Below are 19,017 nucleotides of genomic sequence, written 5' to 3' on the forward strand. Positions count from 1 at the left end.
ACATGGTAGATAGACTGCATTCATGACCCTGAACAAGGAAACGGATACGGAGATGCCGAGTGCCCGGCTTAAGAACGTGTAGATAGCCAGTGAAAGAGCTGGAATTTGACCCCGGCCCTCTGGCTGGGGAAGTTTTGCGATTAACTACCACACCACACTGACCACTGATAAGATTAGATACAATTAGATGACATTAGAAGATTTTCCCCTGAAACAAAATGTATTAAAATTTGGGGGTGCCTGGGTGGCTCAGTGGGTTAAAGCCTCTGCCTTCAGCTCAGGTCATGATCCCAGGGTCCTGGGATTGAGTCCCGCATTGGGTTCTCTGCTCAGCGGGAAGCCTGCTTCCCTTCCTCTCTCTCTGCCTGCCTCCCTGCCTACTTGTGATCTCTGTCAAATAAATACATAAATAAATCTTTATAAAACTTAGGTTCTGGGAAGCCGTTTTCTTAATTTTCAGAATTGTGTATGGTGGGGGCGCCTGAGTGGCTCAGTGGGTTAAAGCCTCTGCCTTCGGCTCAGGTCATGATCTCAGGGTCCTCGGATCAAGGCCCGCATCGGGCTCTCTGCTCAGCAGGGAGCCTGCTTCCTCCTCTTTCTCTGCCTGCCTCTCTGCCTACTTGTGATCTCTGTCTGTCAAATAAATAAATAAAATCTTAAAAAAAAAAAAAGTGGTCGACCAGTTCCTAATAACAGAGCCCAAATACAAGGGCGGGTCAGGTCAGGTGGCGGTAACAGCCTGAATGCAGGGATGAGTCAGGCGAGGTGGAAACATCCAATCAGTGGGGTGCCGCATACTGTCTCCCTAGCTACCAAGGAGTGTGGGCCCCGCCTTTTGGGCGCCAATTCTGACCAAGGTGATAGGCTAGTTTAAATAGCTACTATGGGGTGAATTGTAATTCAATTGGCCACCCATGTGTGACCTAGCATGACTGTGCAGTTTTCTCTGTGTGTTGCAATCTCATTGGCCACCTCCGTGTGGCCAGGCTCAATCACATGGCCTTTGCTCTATAAAAGTTAGTCTGTGAGGCTGGCGGTCGTCGCCCTCTTTGTAAGAGGCAACACCGAACGGTTTGATTCTCGATGCTTGGCACGAAATAAAGCTTTGCTTGACCTTCGCTTTGTATCAGTCTCACTCCTTTGATCACGGACCCTAACAGTGCCTACCTGAGTCGGACAGAATCTTCAGAGGAGGGCTGTGAGAAGTTCTGTTTACCTGTTGCAAATTCCTAGGCCTGATTCTCTCCTCAGTGATGTGTGGAGAGAGGCCAGTTGGTCACACTGAGGACTACAAAAGACTACAAAGCAGGTGACGAGAACAGGTGTGTCACTTGGGGGCACGGGTGTGCTGGTCCATAATTAACAACGAGCTGGGAGGAGGCATGGTGGTGGAGCAGGAGGGGGAAGGAGTCCTGTTCGGCAGCCTCGGCCAATTGCCCATCTCCCTGGTGTAAATACTGCCGTCCTGGTGGACTTCAAGCTACTGTCCTGCCGTTACTGAGCAAGGAGGGGCAAGAGGGGCAAACGAGCAGCTCCCCCGGGCGGCGTCGGCTCACCGAGGCTCGGAGAAGACCCAGGTCTGTGTCAGAGAGCACAGCTCCAGGGAGACGGCTGGGCCGGTTGCTAGGGGACTTACATTCCTAAGAATAGAGGGGCTTGCAGAGAGTGCGAAGGGACCTCAGAGGAGACCAAGACTCGGTGCTTTCTTGACAAGATCCTTCCTTTAGAAGACATCATGGGACAGGGTCCTTGGAGCCAGAGTTCATTATGGCCTCCCTTTGCTGTCTGAGGTTGAATTCCAAGGCCCTCAGTGTCCTGTTTTGGTGGGGCCTTCACCAACCCTTCTTCTGTGTATAGGATAGGATAGGTCCCGCTTCGGACTGAATGTTTGTGTCGGCACAAAATTCCCATGTTGAAACCCTCACGCAGTGGTGTCTGGAAGTGAGGCCTTTGGGAGGTAATTGGGTTCTAAGGTGGGGAGCCTCCATGACGGGATTAGCGTCTGAAGGAGCAGGAGGCTGGCTGAGGACAAAGCAAAAGCTGGCGCCTTGCACCTCCCCCTTCACCCGCTCCCCTCCATATGTGTAGCATTCCTCAGGCACCCCTGACTGCCATAAAAAGATAAATAGTTGACTTGCTGAGATCACAATCCTGCAAGGTAGGAGTCTCCCTTGGTTTGCAAATGTCCTTGAGATTTACAACAAAGAAGTTACCTTATCAATAGCCCTAATGTCACCCTCCCCTCCATGAAAAACCGAAGGAGGCGGAGGTAGAAGGAAAAGTAAATAAAGTTAAATTTCTTCTAAACCTAAATCTCATTAACAAGGATGCTTGATAGCAGGAATGTAACATCCCACCAGGAGACTCCCAATTGTCTTTACTTGATAGTAACCAGGCCTTCAATATCCTGGTAGTGCTTTTTTCGCATGCGTGGGCTAACCGGCCAGTTCTGCTTCTGTAAGATTGCTTTGTCTGCTTTCGCGTGGGGTCCCCTGACCCAATCCACTGACGCCAAGTATACCTGTTCAAACTATCTATCAATCAGCTCAGCCCCACCCGAAACTTGTTTGTATCTGTCTATAAAAACCCTGCACCAACCCAGCTCCGGACCTGTCGGCGTTATCGGCAACGAGCGGCGCGGAGGTCCAGGTTCGAACCTGCAATAAACGACCCTTGCTGATTGGCTTTGACTCACGTCTCTGGTGGTCTTTTAAGGTGGGGGTAATATTCAGTTGGCATTTCAGCCTCACTGCGGGTGCATGCTCCTACTTGGGAGAAGATAAGCAGGAGTGCACGTTCAGACCCTCACAGCCATCAGAACCGCTGGCAAGAGAGGCCGCACGGGCCCCAAATGTCTGGTACCGCCACTGCCTGGGAAAATATGAGACCCAGTTAGAAGTCATTTCTCAATTTATTCTCACCAGAAAGGACAAGTAAAATGTATTAAGAGCCAGGTTTTTCCTCCTGGTTCTGTCCTTCTAGACCAGTGGTCCTCAGCAGGGGGGTGGTTTGGTACCCTCCCTCCAGGGGACATTTGGCAATGACTGGAGACATTTCGGTCGTCAACCGAGGTGAGAGATGCTCCTGGAATCCAGTGGGTGAAAGCCAAAGATGTCGTTAAACATCCTACAGCGCACAGGACAGCCTACCCCCTCCACACACACCCAACAACAAAGAATGATCTAGCCCAAAATGTCTGTAGTAGACACCCTGGTCCCACTGAGTGAAGGCCAAAGATGTAGCTAAATATCCTACAGTGCACAGGACAGCCCCGTCCCCAACAAAGAATGATCTTGCCCAAAATGTCTGTAGCAGAAACTCTGGTCTTTGCACATTAAAAAAGTTTTCCCCCAAACTAAAGCCATGGCATTCTTGCTCCAAGAAGGAATCAGATCCACAAATCATATTTTATTAGCTGTCCAATGCCACCTTCCATTCACGTCCTGTGTTTTAATTAAATTTTATGAACTACCAGTGCAAATCAATACAATGCATTTTTTTTTTTTTTTTAACACACGAACAGGTTGAATGTTCTTGAAGCTTTTAAACAATGAGTTGACTGTGGGCAAACAGAAGGCAAGGAATCACAGATAATTAGCTCATGCATCTGGTGCTGGCTAATAAATAAATAATTTTCACATGAACATAGAAACCACTCAATGTTATTAACTGTATTTTTTTAATAGTTGGAAACTGTAATAAAATGCCATTTTCAGAAGCATCTTGGCAACTAAGTAGAACTGTTTCATTTAAAAAATAGTTGTTACTTTCCCCTAGACGGGGGTGGGTGAACTTGTAGCAAAATCTTCCCTCCCACTTGACTCTGGCAGATGGAGTGATCTTCCACAAAGTACGTTTTTCTGCACTTCTTTTCATAAAAGCCAGCCGCCAGGAAGAGCACCCTGCTTTGAAAAAAGATAGTTTGGCTCACACAGTATACTTTGGTTTATTTAAACAGGTAAGAAAGTGGTCCACAGTTCTCCTGAGGAGAAAATGTGTTTTCTGACTTTTGAATAAATCAAGATATTACCAGTCTGAATGAGTTTCCTTTTCTGTGAAGGGAAGAAGTATATCTTTCTTTCCCTCCAGTGTTCCTCTTGGGAAACAGTTCGGATAACGTAGCTCTGTCTCAATGTACCAGTAGCCCCACACCATGACTTCCACACGACTGAGGTCTGACATTCGGTGTCTGACGGCATCAGCATTCGGCGTGTCCTTGGATCTGGGGCTCGATCTGAACTAGAAGTTCTCATAATATACCTACGAGTATCTTCTTAAAAGATATAAAAATTTATGCTAACTTGTGCTCTCTTAGTAAGGCTTGAAAATTGCTAATTAAATAAGCAGAATATAACTCATAAGCCAAAAAAAGTGCATTTTTAAAATAAAATTAAGAAGTGGGGATGGTTAAAACTATAATAAAAAGGATGAGCAGATTATTTTTGGTTAATCTTGGATAAAAATGATGCAATAGTTTCTTTTTTTTTCTTTTTGAGTCCATTTGGTTTTGCTTAATACACTCACAAGGACAGCCATGAGTGTATCTCCGAATCTCACCAGCACTCCCCGGCCCTAGAGCCCTACCCCTGTCGTCATTCCTATGGGGAGACACGTGCTTGCCTCTCATTCCAAAGAACTTTTTTATAAAACTGGTCTTAATTCATAACTATTTCAATGAGCACAAAAGACAACAGTTCTCACAGTTGTGAACACAATCAAAATCTCCACACCTTTGGGCTCATAACCTCACAATCATTCTGGCTTTGTCTGACACCGGAACAGGATGCTTTTGGGCCACTTTTGCACGCAATGTGGGAGATTTTAATTCCTGTTAAGTCCAGCCAAATAAGCAGAGAGAAATCAGAGGCTCTCTCCCCTCCTCTGTTTTACTAATCAGTCAAATTCTTTTTTTTTTTTTTTTCTCCCTTTAGGGAAACCTCTTCCTTGTCACAGCCCCGTGTTTGGTAATCATGAAAGGGAAAAACGAAAGCATCTCCCCAGGTCTAGGCCTGGGAGTTCATGTTTTTTTGCTGCTCGTCTTCTGTTTCTGCTTGCGAAGGTGAGCCTCGATCTCGTGCCTGAACACCAGCATGCCCAGCTGCCCGTGGGACGCCTCGTTCATGGCCTTGGACTGCATGCACATCTTGTACTGCTCGGGGGTCAGCTCGTCCGCACAGTGCTTCTCGTGCCACAGGTGGAAGAGCCCGCGCACCGGCGTCCGCACCACGATGAGGTTGCTGTGGAGGTACTTGCGGTACAGGTGCACATCCTCTCCGCCCCAGCCCTTGATGTCCAAATCGAAGCCGCCTGTCGGGAGAGAGCACAGCGCTGAAGCCAGCCGCACAGCCCCTCCGCATCTCGATTCACCACCCTCCTCTGCACCAGCCTGCACTGTGCGTGGAGAGAAGCATCATTTAGGGGAGACGTCTCGCTGCCTGCCCCTCCGAATGCGGAGCAGGGCCGTTGGGGAAAGAGGATTCAGAAATCCTGAACGCAGGACTTCACGGCAGTGGCGGCCACGAGCACCAGCTCCCGGAGCTCCCAATGCTGCAAAGGGCATTCATTCCCGCACCTGCCTGCTTTCTAGAACAAGCCCCCTGAGCCGCCCCATGAGGAACGGCAGCCGCCTGCCTTTTCTACTTGAAACCTTCCGATGAAAATTCTGGTTTCTGTTTGCATGTGGCCTCCTGTCATTCAGACAAGGAAGCAGGGGCTCGCCCCCTGAAAAGGTAGCGGGATCCAAGTGAACAAAATGATGTCCCACAAAACACTCTGCCTCTCATGGACCGAAATGGTCCCAAAAGCTCTGTCCACCCCAGGCCAGTGATGGAGTCATGTTTAAGGGACTGGCCTCACTGTGCAGAGTTTCTACTCTGAAAATCTGGCCTCGCTTCAGAGTGGACTCTATCAAAGTGAGTAATGGTCCCCTCCACACTCATCTTTGTAAACAGAGATGCCCCATGTCTTTTCTTAACCTGAAGCCCACCGCGAACCAAAGAGAACCAGAGAAGACTTGACCCTTTTTGTCATTGTTCCTCTCTCACCTAGGAGATGTACTTAACTCCTAGAGAAACAGTGACGTCATCCTGAACACCTTTCATCAGAGCCACCATGCAGCCCCCAAGCTGTGCTGTTCTGATCAAGGCCATCACTGGGCCCGGAGGGGTCATCCGTGGGGGAAACCTGCAGCCTGCCCACAGCTGGGCTCTGTATGCAAGTGATCTGTGTTCCCCCCATGGTAGGCAGGTGTGATACTGACTCAGGGGTCTGGAACTGGAGCCTGGGGTTGGCCACTTCACCTCTCTTGAGTTGTGGTTTCTTTATCCTGAAATGAACTAAATGTCAAAACCAAATGACATAGTCATGTGAGGGGCAGTGCTTGCTTAGCTGTAACTGATTTATTATCATCGACATCATCACAACTTATTAAATAGAAGGTGCAAAAGTAAGATGCTTGCAAATAAATACAAGATGGCAAAGACAGATCGGGGTCCAGATGTGACCCAGAGATTCTGAGGTCACATCAGTGGCTCATGGAGGAAGAGCGTCCTCACCAGCCTACCATTCCCACCATTCCCATTCAAATTTGATAAACCTACATCATCACAAAATAATCTTTCCTTGTACAAAGAACAAGGAAACAGAGTTTCTCGAAATGGAAACCTGCTTTAGAAAGGGCATATGGGGGTGGGGGTGGGGATGGGAATCTCCATGCTCTGTGAGGGCAGGGCTACCCTGACCCCAAGCCGGGTCCACTTTGACCCCCTGAGCACAAGATCAAAATTTCTGCCTTATTTATTCATATCCTAGTAACGTATGATCCACAATTTTGTTCTGTTTCAGGGCACAGGAGGAGGTACTGTGGGAAGTGGGGTAGTATTTCCAAGGGGAACAGGAAACGCTCTGTTCTCATCCTACCTCCCTCACTTGCTGTGTGGTCCCTTTGCTCTTTTCAGCTGCAACCTAAGGGCCTTTCCTCTCAGTGCTCTGGGAACCTCTGCGTGTGTGTGTGTGTGTGTGTGTGTGTGTGTGTGTGTCTGTTGACAGGTACTATACATTCATCTGGAGCTTATAGTAGTACCTAGAATTTTCGAAGTTTCAGCAGAGAGAAATTTCAACCCTTTCCAGTATGTGATTTCCCCAAATTCCCCGTGTTGTCCTTATTATTTTTTTTTTTTTCAGTGAATTCCGCTACTACCATGGAGGCCCAGAATGTTCTGCTTGAGAGGGACCAGAGCCAGAACCAGGTGGGAAGGAGGCATTGGGGGTTGGGGGGCGGGGAGGGTGGGGAGACTTGCTTTGAAGCCACCTTTCTGCGACAACAGTCTTTTTCCTCAGACTGTGTGCCACATTTGGGGTAACTGAGCGGGTCTAGTGGAGATCAGAGGGGCTCGTGTGTCGACGCACGCCCAAGCCTCATCCTGGTCCAGCCTCCAAGGCCCTGACAGGAGGAAGGGCCTCTTCTTAAGAAATGGCACTACCTCTGCCCTCAGACTCCTGGGGAGCTGCCCCGACTCCCTCCCGGGCTGCTCGTGGCCTCTGGGTGGCAGCAGAGGCCAGACTTGCCGCCAGTCGGTGCCTCTTACCTATATTGATGAAGTCCGACCGGTACTGACAGGTCATCCCAAATCCAAAGTCTCTCCAAAATCCAGTCTCCTTCTTTATCACCTGCAGGGAGAGCACTGTCATTTGAGAGGGGAGGACCGAGTGGGCAGAGGTAGAGAGCAGTCCCACACTAGTGTGAGCACAGTTCAACAGGGAGCCCAGCCCACCCGACGAGAAGCCGCCCCACGACCTCCTGTGGGAAATGCAGATGGATCTGAGTCCCTGCGGATGGTTAGGGATACACTGAACTCACGGGTTCCCAAAATGGGCCTTGTGATTTTTGGCACCTCTGGCTGGAATGTTTCTAGGGTGTAGGCATGAACACACACACACACACACACACACACACACACACTCTCTCTCTCTCTCTCTCTCTCTCTCAAAAACAAACCAGGAGAGCCAGTTTTTGAGCGGTGCCATGGAAAAGCCACCTACGTGTCTGGCCCAACACCAGTGCCAGAGAGAACTGGAGGCCTCGGCCCCTCACACAGGGCCGGGCAGGGAGCCAGCAAAGGGCTCAGGAAGTGGAGAAAAGGGAGAGAGAACAACTCGGAATTCAGCTGCTCTGGCACAGGGCACACGCAGGACTCCCTGGGGAATAAAAAGAAAACCCGAGAAGTTGCTGGGTTGCTTCAGCTCTGCTAACGCTCCCTTGCCGAGGTAAAGGGCACCAAGAGTCCAGGTTCTGAAGAGAGACTCTGTCCATTCATCTTTAAACTATTTTAAAACCAAACTGCTCCCAAAACATCTGTGGCAGTGCCAAGCAGCAGGGCTACCAAGAGGCCATCCAAGCGGTGACCGTCTCCAAAGAGCAGGACCAGGTCCCACTCAGTCTCTCACTCTGCAGGGAAATTTCCAGTGTATTTGCTAAAGCAGCAAGACTTTTTAAAACGTTGGTTTAAATTTTTGGCTGAGGTAATTCCAGGGCTTGTTTTGAGAGCTTAATAGTTCTTCATTCTTGAGATTAACATAGGTGCTCAGGGGAGAAAGTCCCCTCCTGGGGAAGGGAAGGGGAGGCCAGGCCAAACCGGTCCCCTTCACTGGGATTCCTGCCTTTTCTGCCCGCCCAGGTCTGGCTCCCTTCGCTGCTCTTCAGAGACAGCGTATAGCAGGGGCCAGCTTGACCACCGGCTAGCTTCTCTGCTGCAGGCAGGTCCCTCACTTCTTTGAGCCTCTATTTCCTTTCCCTAAATGAGGAGGTTAAGGGGTGCCTGGATGGCTCAGTCTGTTAAGCATCCAACTCCTGATTTTACCTTAGGTCATGATCTCAGGGTCCTGGGATTAAGCCCCACATGGGGCCACATGCTGGGCATGGAGTCTGCCTAAGATTCTCTCTCACTCCTTCTGCACCATCCCCAAAATAAAAAAAAATAAGTAACCGGCCCCCTGGGTGGCTCAGTCGGTTACCCGTCTGCCTTCAGCTCAGGTCATGATCTCAGGGTCCTGGAATCGAGTCCCACATCAGGCTCCAGGCTCAGCGGGGAGCCTGCTGCTCCCTCTCCCTCTGCCCCTCCCCCTGCTTGTGCTCTCTCGCTATTTCTCTCTTTCTCGCAAATAAACAAAATCTTTTAAAATGAAATAAAATAAAGTAGGAGGTGGAGCTAAATCTCCGCTAAGGTCTCTTCCAGCTCCACCATCCAAACATCTAGCCTCTCTGCCCTTCCACCTTCCCGAAGTTCCAAGTTACATCCCCCAAAGCCTCAATTATATTCCATATATGGCTCCTGGAAGGACTGTGAACTCAAAAATTCTTTGGCTCTGTGATCCATGAAACCACCTTATCTCCGCTACAGCCTCTGCATAGAGGCTGGGCTGAGGGAACACACACGCGTCAGGGCTGCCAGGGGGAACAAGGACCGAGAGAGGTTTTGTCAGTCGGTGTGGTCCCCGCAGATGTGCTCCAACTGGAACAAAGGCCCGTTATACAATAGCTCCCAAGTGACAAGGCAATTTCATTAGTATCAACTGGAAAGATTTTGCAGGGAAGGAAAGTTTGGGGAAATCTCCACTGAGTCATTTTTTAAAAATCAGTTTCTGTTTCATACCAGGTACACGGTTTCTGGTGCAGCTAATGGCTTAATATCCTTTCTGCTGGCAAGGACACAAACAGACGAGTCCTCTAAGCTTCTGGATAAAAATGGAGTCAAAGACAAGGGCCAGTAACCAAACATCAAGCATTTGGCCGAGGTGTACCTGGACTCCAAGCAGGGACGCCCCAAACAGGAAGAACAATGGGCCAGGGCTTGGGAGGAAAGACGAGAAGGATTGCAAGAGGTGGTCACCCCAGACATGGGCTGTGCATGTGGTGCCCGGCAAGGCTGAACAAGGTCAAGACGGACCCTCACACCTGGGGACCGTGGGACAGACACAAACTGATTTATGAGCTGGGGAACGCACTCTGTAAATACTTATTAATGTTGGCTTTAAAGTTGGCAAGCCAGAAAAAGCCACTATCTTGGGGTGCCTGGGTGGCTCAGTGGGTTGAAGCCTCTGCCTTCAGCTCAGGTCATGATCCCAGGGTCCCAGGATCGAGTCCCACATCGGGCTCTCTGCTCAGCGGGGAGCCTTCTTCCTCCTCTCTCTTTGCCTGCCTCTCTGCCTGCTTGTGATCTCTGTCAAATAAATAAATTAAATATTTAGAAAGAAAGAAAGAAAGAAAGAAAGAAAGAAAGAAAGAAAGAGCGAGCCACTATCTGAAATGCTTCTTGAAACTGAGCCCTTGGTTGGCTCGCACCCTACCCATGGCCTAGGACATCAGGGCGAGAGGGGGTTTGCTTCTGACAGGCTCTATTACACACAGCTGTGCCAAGTCCCTGGCACCATGCCCTTGGCCTTGCTGGGAGTGAGTCCTCTCAAACATGTATCGGATCACAGCACGCTCCAATTTAAAACCCTGAGGCGCTTTAATTGCATTCTCACTAATGCAATTAGAATAAAACCCAGAGAAAACCTCTAGCCTGCAAGGGTCCTACGTGACCTGACCCCTGCCTGCCTCGTCCACCTCGCCCCCTCGTGCAGAATCTCCTCCTAGTCCACCCCTCGAACACACCAGGCTCCCAGGTCCCCGATGCCAGACACTTGCAGACCCCTGGCCTGGGTCACCTTTTCCCTGCTCACCACCACTGGGCTCTGCTCCCATGTCACTTGCCTAGAGCAGTCATCCTGACCCTCCCAGCTAGTGTCAGCACACACCCCCACCCCTGTCACCACCACGTCACTCTCTAACCCGTCACCTGGTTTCTTTTCTCTGTAACACTCACAGCTCTCTGAAATTGTCCTGCTGAGGCATTTGTTCCTCTCTTTTCTGTCCTTCCTACCACTGCTGGTGAAGGTCAGCCCAGGGCCCTGGACTCCTTCACAACCCCCAGATCAAGGTCCAGCACACAGAGGTACTCCATAAATGCTCCTCCAATAGAGAATGAGGAGCCCTCCTAGGGCAGAGAGAGGGCTCCATGCCAGTGGAAACAGACAGGGTTCCAGCAGAGAATTCTTCAGTGGGTCAGCAAAGGCCTAGGAATTCCAGTGGGAAAAGAACTGTGGGGCTTTGGAGGAACAGACTAAAACGTTTTCACCTTCCTGGGCTCTGAGCAGACGGCTCTCCTGCTTAGAGCCTCGACCCCAGGCACAAGAAGCTCCCCTGCTCTGTTCGAACTTTGAAAAGACAGACACCAATGATGTTTACTACAACAGAGGAGGAAGAAACCCTCAGATAAAGATTGTATGTTAAAAGAAAAACAACCGTCCTGAATTTCACCTATCGATTTTCAAGTGCTATCCTCACTTAAAAAAATCTCTCTCAAGGGCTGGCTTCCTCTCAACTCCCTGCAGCCCCCTTTCTCCCCCCACCTTAGTTAGATCTCAGCAGAGCACTGCAGGGCAGGAACACACCACAAAGGACAGTTGTCAAGCCCGCTCTCCCACAGGAAGCTTCCAGACCCGCAGCTCTGTGGGCAATTCACGTGACAGGGGTGATTATTTTCTATAGGGACCAGAGCACAAAGCACAAATCGGTGTCTCTCCCCAGAGATGTGGGAAGGCGGCGTCCCGCAGCTGCGTGGGGAGCTGGGAGGCAGTCCGCGTCTGTTGGTTTAATGGTGCTGACTTGGACAACTGCCCGCGAAGCAATCTGGGCCCTGAAATAAAATAAATAACAAATACTCAGGCCGAGTATTTCCTCTAAATCAAAGAGAGCCTCCAAAGCACCGAGGCCGTGTTTGCCCAGGCTCGCATTCGCGCACAGTGCCCGCGGTACACACCCCGTGCAGCCCGCAGGCCCCGCGCTCCAGAGGGCGTCCTGCCTGCTTTCGTGCTTTTGAAATTCTTGCTAAGTCCAGAGCCAGGGCCCTGCATTTTCACTATGTACTGGGCCACGCCGATTACACAGCCCGTCCTGCCTGTGAGCAGCCGGCACCCTGAGCTTCAGGGGCTGAGCTGGGTGTCCCCTGCCCCCGCACCATACATTCCTCATTATGTGGGCCCAGAGAGAGGCTGCGTGGGGCACGCGTGGGCCTTACAGTGTGGAGGTAGCCTGGCCTGTCCGAGCTAAGTCAGCCAATGGTGGCTGAGCCCAGACCGACACCAGGATTGCTGGGAGCCTTTCCATTTCTTGAGAAATGCACTGTTCTAGAGGCACAGCTTTCACAGAACGGGTCAAAGGCCACCTCCTCCAAGATCTGTATTAACCCACATTTCCCCACAAGTCTTTCACTGGGGCCTGCTTGAAAAGAATAAAGTGTCTTCTGAAGGGTATCGTACTGGAAAAGGAATCCTCCAGGTTCTCTGGTCTAGGAATCTACACGGAAAGCTAGACTACGCCCTTCTGGAAGCAAGGCCACTCAGCACCCTCGGCCTGTCCCCAACACACAGGGCAGGCCTTGAGTTCCAACCCTCCCACTCAGCAGTCCAGGCAATGACTTATGCCTCTGAGCTGCAGGTTTTCCTCGGAGAAGTGAGCAGAATAAGGCCTCTTCACCTTCCTGGCTATCCCACGAAATAAAGCGGGCACCGAGCTGGCTTCCGAAAGCCTACGGATGGCATCTGTTCACACTAGTCTCGGTCCTCAGTGAGCGCCTGCTTCCCAAATATAGAAAAACAGACTAAAAGCATGGACTGTTCCAGTCAGCAAACTTCAGACATTTGAGCAGGTTGGTGGTGCAATACTTCTCGGAAGAGGGGAGGCAGGGAGGAGACAGAATCGGAGAGGACGAGTGCCACTCACACACTGGGCGGAGTAGCACCAAGTCGCTGGGTTTCAATGATGCAGGGTGGACTGGGGCTTCCGGCACTGAGGACGTCCCCGCGTGAGGAGAGGACCCGAGGAGGAAGCTGGTGCGGGCATGGGATGCTCACCTGCTGCTGCGGTTTGCAGCCTTTTCCTCGGTCATCAGTGTCAGAATCAGCGTGGGGAGCACTTAGTCCCCACAAGGCATCAAGGCCACAGCGCTGTGCGGGTCCACCCAGCTCCTCAGGACCATGTGAGTCTCTGCCTGCCTCAGCGGCTCAGTGATGTCACTCTGGAGACCCCCACCCCCCCCAACAGGCTGCGGTGGGGGCACTGATGGCACAGAAAATGGCCAACAAGATGAATCAGGGCTTTTTCTCCCCCTCCTTTCCGGGAGTGCGTTGTTACACATTTACTAGCACACCACTGGCTTTGGGCCACAAAAGATGATTTAAAATGGGGTTAATCTGTGTTTTGCAAATGTATCTCTGGCAGAGGGTGAAGGAAAGACCCGATGACAGGGGAGGGAGAGGGTCTACGGGGGGAGGTGGCAGGAGGCTCCCACTGTGGCCTCAGTATGAGTAAAGGCTTGAACCGGGAAAGGGGAATGTCTACAGTTTATATATATATATATATATATATATATATATATATTTATTTATTTATTTATTTAAAGATTTTATTTATTTATTTGACAGAGAGATCACAAGTAGGCAGAGTGGCAGGCAGAGAGAGAGAAGGAAGCAGGCTCCCTGCTGAGCAGAGAGCCCGATGGGGGACTTGATCCCATGACCCTGAGAACAGGACCTGAGCTGAAGGCAGAGGCTTTAACCCATTGAGCCACCCAGGAGCCCCAATAATTATTTAAATCGGAGTCATTCCTTGATCTCTGAGCTGTTTCTTCATTAAAGCATGAGCAAGTTTTATCTCAGGTTTACAACTCAAGAAATTAAATGTTAGCATAAAATCCCATGATTTCACATACTTCTAATTATTAATGGTCTGTACTCAAAAGTAAAGAAACAAGTAGTCTAAACACACACACACACACACACACACACACACACACACACACCCCAGGAATGTGGCTTCCAGCTTTAGTCTGAAGACAAAGTGTTATCAAACAGCAGTGACCAGCACGGGGCACTCAGGAGGTCATATTTGCGAGGCCGCTTGAGCACTCGTCTTGTGTTTGCATCCGTGAGTCCTTCTCGCCATAGCTCCCTTCTGGACCTGCAACCTCCCTCCACCTGGAGACGGATGTACTCCAAGGGTGGCTCTCCAGAGTAGCTGTAGATCTCAGATCTTTCACAACGGAGACAAAATGAACCCTTGCTAGGAAGTCTCTCCTAATTCACCGTTCCTAACCATCTCTTTTTATTTTGAACCTTCTCAGGACCTACACATTCTGTCTCCATTATATGAATTTCTGTAGCTTAATGTTCTCCCTTGGAATTTTTGTCAGCCCATTTCCTTTATATTTCAGCCCTCATCTAGCTCCAAAGTCAATCTGCTTTCAGTGCACTAGGGTAAGGAGATCCTGTTCTGGGCCTGAGTTCTGCTACTAGCTGGTTGTGGGATCTTGGGCAAGTCTACGAAAACGAGAGAGTAAAGTGACCTCTCCAGTCACTGCCGAGCATATGAAACTGTTTCAGTTCCTCTGACTCCTCCAGAATGTCCAGTCTAGTTCTCTGCAGGTAGCAAGGGTTCCAGAAATGGCTCATCCAATAACAAACATAATCAACACTTTCCTTTTGTGGATGAGAACCCTGTGTTTTTCTGGACTGAATCCTCATGAACACTGAATCCTAACATACCAGATATATATGCTCTAGGAAAGCTCTAAGGTCTATTTGGAAGTAAAGGTCCCCGGTTGCGGGATTATTCCAAGGCTCTAGCTATGGACACGGCGATCTGAGTTCTGCTTCTGCTTGTCCATTAATTCTAGGGATCCAAGAAACTGGTTGAACCGTATCACACCTCTCATTTCCCGCTGCACCTGCTTCTCTGCAGGAATGCTAACACAAGGATAAAACTTTTAAAGTGTGAAATGAAAAAGAATTCTTTGCAAGCAAATAGGACCTTTATGAGTTTGAAGTTGAAAACATTAATCACATTTGATGTCAAACATAAAGAAGCACTTTATTTAAAACCAAAGGAATGTAGGTTGAAAGAAAATAAATCCTGTATCCCATTTCCCCCCGAAACCCTATTTTAAGCTCAGAACTCATGGAAGGGAAACAAGAAGGTTTGTGTCTCAACAGAAGCGATATCACCCTCAAGCAGATAAAAACTGATTCTTGGGGAATGGAAAACACTTTCCGTGGCGACATACACAGCAGCACACATACACAAACAGTTACGTCAACAGATACTCAGCGTATCTGGTGCTGGAATTCCACCGAGCAGGGGAGAGAACTGTATTATTACTGTGCCGCGCAACATGGGCCCGGAGGGAAACCATGCTGGATGGGTGAGGAGTCAACCCCATCCAGCCTCAGGGAACCCAAGCTGAAATCTTCTGGAAAAGATCACTGTAACAGCTGCCAGAGGTTTACTGGAGGATGGGGCTAGAGAGAACAGGTTTTGCTACTCTGGAAGCTTCAGGACAGAATTGGTCCTCCAAGAGAATTTCAAAGAACGCATGTTTTCAATGAAAATCAATTTACTCTGCCACTGCACAGAAGCATGAGAGACTCGGTTCCTTCCCACCTTCACATTCACACAGCAGATCTCCCTTCCCCACCCTAAGATGCACTTCGTGGGAAGAGACACGGCTTTGCCTCCAGAGGAAACAGAAGAAACGCTCAAGGCGGTGAAGAACCGACAGCCCAAGGTCAGTGGTCTCCTGGTACTCAGCCTGAGCGGGAAGGCAGCCTTAGACACACTCAGCTCATCTCTCTGCCGGAAAAGGTCACCATCCGAGTTGGGGGTGACACACAATAATGGGGACTTTCATCTCAGAAGGGCATATCTACATGCGTTCCAGAGACTCTCTCCTGTGGCCCGCACGGCTTCTCTGCTAAATGGGTTCACTGCTGCCACCACCACTGCCACCAAGACCACTCAGCCTACAGAGCTCCTTGGTGGCCGTGTGTTCCACTCTCCGTGACCTGCGCAGCTACGATCTTGGCAGAGAAGCCCCTCCAGCTTTCCTTTAAGAGCCACCTTGCTGGTGACCAAGGCCCAGAGGGACTGTGATCTGTGGGAATGGTGGCATGAGGGGCGGGCACTGGATCTGGTCCTCACTCCCCCACTGACTCACTCGCCATGTGACCTGGGGAGAGTCACCCCCTTCTGGCTTCCATTTGCCATCCGTCACCTTCCTTACCTGGGAGCGTTTGTAATAACAAAGAGAAAATGTGCTGCATCCGTAATGCAATAATCCTAGTTTCCCAAACCCATGTAAGAAAACTACGAAGGTGTGAAATTACCTTTCCATGAGGTACTGTTCCTATTTATTTTCCGCTTTTAAATACTGCAAGCACTTTTAATGAACAAGGTGCTGGGAGCAAAGGCCAGAACATATGCCAAACTTAAAAATTACTATGGGAATCAATCCACAGATTTCCACTCACCTTTACTCATGGTCAGGTGCCCCTGGTAATGAAAGAGAGGACACAGAGCCACACAAGGGCCCCTGCGGATCATTACTCACCAGCTGCTGTTCTAAGGGAGGCACTGCGTCCGGATGGCCATATATTATGCCGGGATTGTACTGACTGAAAAGGACCGGATAAAATACCTTCTTCCCTGCAAACCAGGAAACAAACATTCCTCTAAAGCAACTGACGGAACTATTGGGCTGGTTGGCTTCTATTCAGCCCTCCGAAATATTCCAGGTATTTCCATCCACTTTTCCTTTTCTTATCATTCAACCCTAAAACACATCTTAGAAGTTCTGCGCACCTAGACCAGACAGACAGCCTCTCTGATATCCCTTAGTGCATGCCCACAGCCCCTCCTCTCCCTTCAGTTTCAGACAGCTTTCCGCCCCCTGTCTCCCCGCACACTTTCTCCTGTGTGGGCCGACCTCCCGGCTGAAAATGGAAAATGGGTTACAGACTTGAACTTAGCACGAGGAGCCTCAGACTTATGGTGGCTGACAGGCCCACACTGACATCAAAGGAGAAATCAAACCAGATGATTTTCCTTCCCTCTGGGGTAAAATGGCGCCAGTGCCGAAGCAAGAGAGCTGAGGGAGCTGTGAAGGAACACATGTGAGTGTGACAGAGCTAAACACCACCACGGGGGAGAGAAAGGGAAGCGCCGACTCCAGAGACCCTCACCTGGCTGTGTGTTCAGTCTGCACGTATTGAGGAATTCGGAGGTGAAGTAGATGTCGACGTCACAGAAAAAGAGAAGGACATTGCTTCCTTTCCAGAAGCGGGCTCCCACATCAAGGCCCTTTCCCCGAGAAAACTCTCCGTTCAGTTGGATGAAGGTAAAATTCCTGAAGTTGGCAGCTCTGAAAGGGAAGACCAGATACAGTCACTCATGTGTTCACATGCCCAGGCGGACAGATTCCCCTGGGAAACACAAGTCCAGGGCCCATCCACATCTTGCCACGTAGGCGTTGTAACCATGAAGACACTGAGATTACCAAGAAGATACAGAATGACCCAGACTCACTGGAAACTCCCTGAGATTAAAGGTACCAAGAACACTCAGGAAGGTTTTAGCACCAACTTATTTCTTCTTTTTCTAGCAATTTCCCGACAGTGAAAAGTGTACTGTTGTAGCTAATGGACATTATCTATGATAGAGAAACTTGAACCAGTGGAGACTGGGTGAACAGAACCCAGGACAATCTCCATGCCTCCCAAGCCACCTGAATGAAACCACTGGGCTAAAGAAACAAAATCACACCGGAATGGACCCACCTGGTGTCTTCTCATCTTTATGTGACTCGAGACCAGGCATGACGGTCTTGATGTATGTCTATCCCCAAACACATCTAAGCCTGGACTCCTTCCCATCTTCAGGAAAAGCAAGAGAGTATGGGAGGAAAAAACGACAGACTTGGATTCATATCACTAAGGCTGTCCCAGACCTGGCTCTCCTATAGATTAACTCTGGGATCTAGGCCAGCCCTGTTATATCGTGAAAGCTCAGTTGCCTCATCTGCACAATGGGAATAATAGCACCTCCCTTAACTACTCAGAGCACTACTAGTTAGATCAATGCTGCCAAGAGCATAAAGTGGTTTGTAAGCATCAGCTCTCTCTGTCCTCAGCCCCGGCAAGGACTCCCAGGCCTGTGGTGGTAAAGCCAAGCAAGACATTTCTTCATTTGGCTCTTCTTTCCCAGGGACACCAGAACCTTCTGAAATGGGGCATGTCTTGAGCAGAAGTTCCAGGAATTCATGTGGTACCTAGTGGTACAGGAGTCATCTTCTGCCACACGGAACTAGGGAATGACTCTGAGTCCTGGTCCAGCTCCTAACCCTGCCTGTGCAGCAGGCAGCCTTGGCCTTTGACAAATCTCCTTTTCTGGCTCACGCCCCTGTCTTTTCATCACGGTTCCTCTGTTTCCACAGCCTGGACTCTCCCCTCCACCCACTGCCCTCTCCTAATGCCTCTCTAATCTTGAGGTATTCAAAACATATAAAAACCCACTTCCGTTTCAAAGTTTGTATGCCAAGGAACTCTCTTGGGTGAAAGTCAACACAAAAACAGAGTCAGAAACTTTTCAAATGTGAGGTTGTGCTTATACCTGGTCATTTAATCAGCTGAGTGGAACTAGTTCCGCTACCCCTTTCCTGACGCAACATCTTCTTTCAAATCTGGGACTGGGGTGGGTTTTTTTTTCCTGGAATCTGTGGGCCCAACCTTGTCTGAATCTAGTGCCAGACAGGCTTTTCAGATTTAGATCAGGGCAGGAGGGCTGGTGACTGGGAGAGCACGGGCGTCTGCGTCAGCAAACCTGGATCCGGGGCCCAGAGCCACGCCCACACCCACCAGGTGCTCAGCAGATGTCTGTGAGGAAACACGTCAGCAGACAAATGGCTCTCATCCCAGCTCTCTCATCTATTTGGGGAAAGTCATTTCACTTCTCTTGCCTCAGGTTCCTCATTGCCCAAAGGGCCCTTTCCACCCTCAAATTCTGTTTCTCTGGGATTCTGCATTCGGTTAGGCAGGGCTCTACGTGTGGAGGGATCCGCCCCTTCCTGCGTGCCCCAGGGAGGTGCC

At 49.8% G+C, this 19,017-nt stretch overlaps 1 protein-coding gene across 7 annotated transcripts in view; it reads right to left on the reverse strand.

The window, feature by feature from the left end:
* Positions 1-4,922: 4,922 nt before the first annotated feature.
* Positions 4,923-19,017, reverse strand: part of CSGALNACT1 (chondroitin sulfate N-acetylgalactosaminyltransferase 1) — a 334,333-nt gene continuing 320,238 nt past the window's right edge. For 5 of the 7 annotated variants that reach the window (XM_032328782.1, XM_032328786.1, XM_032328784.1 and 2 more), the window contains 4 exons: positions 17,116-17,294; positions 16,485-16,579; positions 7,587-7,668; positions 4,923-5,307 (listed from right to left, as the gene is read on the reverse strand). In XM_032328782.1, coding sequence (XP_032184673.1) covers positions 5,018-5,307; positions 7,587-7,668; positions 16,485-16,579; positions 17,116-17,294 — 646 coding nt within the window. In that variant the 3' untranslated portion in view covers positions 4,923-5,017. Of the gene's footprint in view, positions 5,308-7,586; positions 7,669-13,629; positions 16,580-17,115; positions 17,295-19,017 lie in introns of those variants that run through there. The other 2 variants (XM_032328783.1, XM_032328788.1) reach the window with 2 other exon arrangements.

Source organism: Mustela erminea, chromosome 21, assembly GCF_009829155.1.
Source record: "Mustela erminea isolate mMusErm1 chromosome 21, mMusErm1.Pri, whole genome shotgun sequence".
Lineage (NCBI taxonomy): Eukaryota > Metazoa > Chordata > Mammalia > Carnivora > Mustelidae > Mustela > Mustela erminea.